The 4,651-nt window shown below is 39.9% G+C and overlaps 1 protein-coding gene across 1 annotated transcript in view; it reads left to right on the top strand.

The window, feature by feature from the left end:
• LOC133664306 (uncharacterized) overlaps positions 1-1,252 on the top strand; it is a 59,108-nt gene extending 57,856 nt beyond the window's left edge. The window contains exon 13 of the mRNA XM_062068814.1: positions 1-1,252. This exon is cut by the window's left edge and continues 329 nt beyond it. Coding sequence (XP_061924798.1) covers positions 1-517 — 517 coding nt within the window. The 3' untranslated portion in view covers positions 518-1,252.
• Positions 1,253-4,651: the final 3,399 nt, after the last annotated feature.

Genomic DNA, 4,651 nt, shown 5'->3' with positions numbered 1-4,651 from the left:
CTACCCAGACTCTGGGTTGATTGGGGACTGGCGAGATCGGGTGGGTTTGGGAGGTTATGTGTTGGCAAGGATGGATATGACCCCCCAGCTTTTACCCTTCGCAGGTCAACCTCGGGGAGCCTATGGGGGCGTCGTTGGCTTTAGTCCTGGTTGGGGCCCAGGAATGGAGGCATCCAGGGGGACACCAGGTTCTGGGGGTCCCTCTTTGGCTCTAAGGGTGGGCGAGTTCCTACGCCTACGCCTGGCCCAGGTCACTTTTGACCCGTCCCAGCCGCCGTACGACTCCGTGCAGATCTACGGCCTGGAGGGCACCGGGTCCCGGGCTGGCTCCCTGAGCTCACTGGAGAGTGAGGGAGAGAAGGAGGCGGATAAGGAGGACTGGGGTGCCGGATTGGAGGAATGGGGACCCCAGTTCCAGAAGTTAGCGCAGCTCTTCAGAGACCACGAGAAGGAGAAAGAAACCAAGGAGCAAGTGGAGGACGGCGCCAAAGAAGAGACCGACAAGAGGAAGGACTGAAGGGAGACTATGAACAGGAACAAAGAGTGAACAGACGGAGGGGAAGAAGCAGGACTAGAAGAACGTGAAGAGAAGTTAAATGGAGGAAAGATGAAGAGGCAAGGTAATAAAACGAGACGCAGACAAATGAGCCCAGGGAAGGAGAGGAAGTGATTGATGTAATTTAAAGCAATAAGCGTTAAAGCGCTGATACGGCTGAGCACGGAAACCCGGTACCGTACAAAGGATGACGGACGACTTGTCCAACGCGTGGGACAAAGAAAAACAAGCGGGTCATAAAAGGACCGGTCCGGCGCGTGCGGTGGAACCTCCGTTTGCGAACCGCAGCCGATCTCGGACAGGAGTCGTGAATAGAAAAGTTAGTGTACCGAAACTAATTCATCCACGACGTAAACACAACCTGGCAGGCACAAGACATTGAAACAACGTTGATTGCACTTACAAGTCCTTTAAATTTGTGAATCTAACGTTGGATCCACGTTGTTGGTTGGGAGATTACCAAAATTCAATGGTCAAAACAACGTCAGAACCCAACATTGATTAAACGTCAAAAAGCATGTTGTTTCAACGTTGTATTTGTGTTGTAGAATATTGGTTGGGAAATGACCAAACTTCAATGGTCAAATCAACGTCACAACCTGACATTGATTAAACGTTGTCAAAAAGCATGTTGTTTTAACGTTAGGTTTGAGTTATAGAACATTGGTTTGGAAATGACCTAAATTCAACGGTCAAATCAACGTCAGAACCCAACATTGATTAAACGTTGTCATAAAGCATGTTGTTTTAACGTTAGGTTTGAGTTATAGAACATTGGTTTGGAAATGACCTAAATTCAACGGTCAAATCAACGTCAGAACCCAACATTGAATAAACGTTGCCAAAAAGCATGTTGTTTCAACGTTGTATTTGTGTTGGAAAATTACCAAAATTCAACGGTCATATCAATGTCGGAACTCAACATTGAATAAACGTTGTCAAAAAGCATGTTGTTTCAACGATAGGTTTGAGTTATAGAATATTGGTTGGGAAATTACCAAAATTCAACGGTCAAATCAATGTCAGAACCCAACATTGATTAAACGTCGTCAAAAAGCATGTTGTTTCAACGTTGTATTTGTGTTGGAAAATTACCAAAAATTCAACGATCAAATTAATGTCAGAACCCAACGTTGATTAAACGTCGTCAAAAAGCATGTTGTTTCGACGTTGTATTTGTGTTGGGAAATTACCAAATATTCAAAGATCAAATTAATGTCAGAACCCAACGTTGATTAGATGTTGTCAAAAAGCATGTTGTTTCAACGTTGTATTTATGTTGGGAAATGACCAAAATTCAATTGTTAAATCCACGTCAGAACCCAACATTGATTAAAAGTTGTCAAAAAGCATGTTGTTTCAACGTTGTGACAACTTTTAATCAATGTTGGGTTCTGACATTGGTTCGACCATTGAATTTTGGTCATTTACCAACCAATATTCAACAACACAAATACAACGTTGAAACAACATGCTTTTTGTCGACGTTTAATCAATGTTGGGTTCTGACGTTGATTCGACCGTTGAATTTTGGTCATTTCCCAACCAATATTCCATAACATAAATAAAAATCATGTTGTTTCAACGTTGTATTTGTGTTGATTGGTTGGAAAATGACCAAAATTCAATCGTCAAATCCACGTCAGAACCCAACATTGATTAAACGTCATCAAAAAGCATGTTGTTTCAACGTTGTATTTGTGTTGGAAAATTACCAAAAGTCAACGGTAAAATCAATGTCAGAACCCAACATTGATTAAACGTCGTCAAAAAGCATGTTGTTTCAACGTTGTATTTGTGTTGGAAAATTACCAAAAATTCAACGATCAAATTAATGTCAGAACCCAACGTTAATTAAATGTTGTCAAAAAGCATGTTGTTTCAACGTTGTATTTGTGTTGGGAAATGACCAAAAATCAACGGTCAAATCAATGTCAGAACCCAACATTGATTAAACGTCGTCAAAAAGCATGTTGTTTCAACGTTGTATTTGTGTTGGAAAATTACCAAAATTCAACGATCAAATTAATGTCAGAACCCAACGTTGATTAAACGTCGTCAAAAAGCATGTTGTTTCGACGTTGTATTTGTGTTGGGAAATTACCAAAATTCAACGATCAAATTAATTTCAGAACCCAATGTTGAATAAACCTCGCCAAAAAGCATGTCATTTCAACGTTGTAATTGTTTTGGAAAATTACCAAAAATTCAAAGATTAAATTAATGTCAGAACCCAACGTTGATTAAATGTTGTCAAAAAGCATGTTGTTTCAACGTTGTATTTATGTTGGGAAATGACCAAAATTCAATTGTTAAATCCACGTCAGAACCCAACATTGATTAAAAGTTGTCAAAAAGCATGTTGTTTCAACGTTGTGACAACTTTTAATCAATGTTGGGTTCTGACATTGGTTCGACCATTGAATTTTGGTCATTTACCAACCAATATTCAACAACACAAATACAACGTTGAAACAACATGCTTTTTGTCGACGTTTAATCAATGTTGGGTTCTGACGTTGATTCGACCGTTGAATTTTGGTCATTTCCCAACCAATATTCCATAACATAAATAAAAAGCATGTTGTTTCAACGTTGTATTTGTGTTGATTGGTTGGAAAATGACCAAAATTCAATCGTCAAATCCACGTCAGAACCCAACATTGATTAAAAGTTGTCAAAAAACATGTTGTTTCAACGTTGAATTTTGGTCATTTCCCAACCAACATTCTACAACGCAAATACGACGTTGAAACAACATGCTTTTTGACGACGTTTAATCAATGTTGAATTCTGACGTTGATTTGACCGTTGAAATTTGGTCATTTTCCCAACCAACAAAGTGGATCCAACATTAGACATCAACATTGTCTCAATTTACTAATACAACAATTTTGTTTCAAAGTCAGTTTTAAAAAGGACAAGCACGTCTAATCAACGTCGTATCAACGTCGTGTGCCTGCCGAGTGGAGTCGGTAGGCAAGTATGAATCATGTGACGCTAACATACACTCAAGAGTATTAAAAAAAATACACATAAACGTACACGCCGTCACTCGTTGAAAGGTTGTACATTTTTCCAAAATTAGAGACGATGTCAGAGACTGTAAAGGGAGACCACACAGGGGCTGGAATATATATTTGGATACAAAATGAGAGGGAGATCGTATAAAAGATCGTGTAAAAAATAAAAAATAAAAAAATAAAAAAATAAAAAAAATTAGCATTCTTTTTATTCAATTTCCAGTGGCAGAATAGTTCATTTTTCAGCTGGCTGCTCGGTTCTAAACGAAAACGATGAATCGCTCAAATCCTGCAAAAAGACTCTTGCCAGGAAAACAAGACGTTGTGAACGTTGAAAGGATTCGGGGGGCTGTGATCCCCCCCTCTCTTCGCTTCCTGCCATCTTCCAGCGGCGGAGTGTTTACAAAAAGACGCGCACATGCACACTCCCCGGGCTTTGATTGTACCGCAGTCACTTGTGAACGCAAACCCATAACCACAGGTTTTCTAGAAGAACTATTTTTTACGCGTACGCAGCCCCCCTGGTGTCACTCCCCAAGACAAACAATGCATGATTTTTGATATGGACCAAAAAATAAATAAAATAAATCACTTTTAGCGCCCGTTACTGCCCATAAACGTCCTCGCCACGTCCCGTGTATTTTTTTTTTTGCAAAATGATAGAATGCACTTTTATTCTGAAATAATAGCTGATTATGTTCAAGGTTGTCTTTATAAGATGTTGACCAGAGAGAGAGAGAGAGGTGAGCAATGTTGTATGTAAATAATGCATTCTAATGTAAATAACACTGGATGTTATTGCAGGAAGATTAATTTTCTAAAGAGAAATAAAAGTGTTTGTGTACTGTAGAGTAGAAATGAACCCACTCGGGTGGGGGCGGGGGGGGTGTCCAAAGTGGGGCCCCACCGGACCACCTAAAAACACATCAAATGTGGAATAAAAGAGCAAGGGAGGTGTACAGTGCATGTATTCACAGCGCTTCGCTTGGTCCACCTTTTTGAAATGCAATAAATTCCTTTTTGTCCTCAAAGTTCTCCACACAATACCCCCATAATGACCATGTGAAAGTGT

This window comes from Entelurus aequoreus, linkage group LG14 (genome assembly GCF_033978785.1).
Source record: "Entelurus aequoreus isolate RoL-2023_Sb linkage group LG14, RoL_Eaeq_v1.1, whole genome shotgun sequence".
Taxonomy (NCBI): domain Eukaryota; kingdom Metazoa; phylum Chordata; class Actinopteri; order Syngnathiformes; family Syngnathidae; genus Entelurus; species Entelurus aequoreus.
The sequence above is the reverse complement of the archived record's forward strand: the minus strand, read 5'-3'. Positions and strand labels throughout refer to the sequence as shown.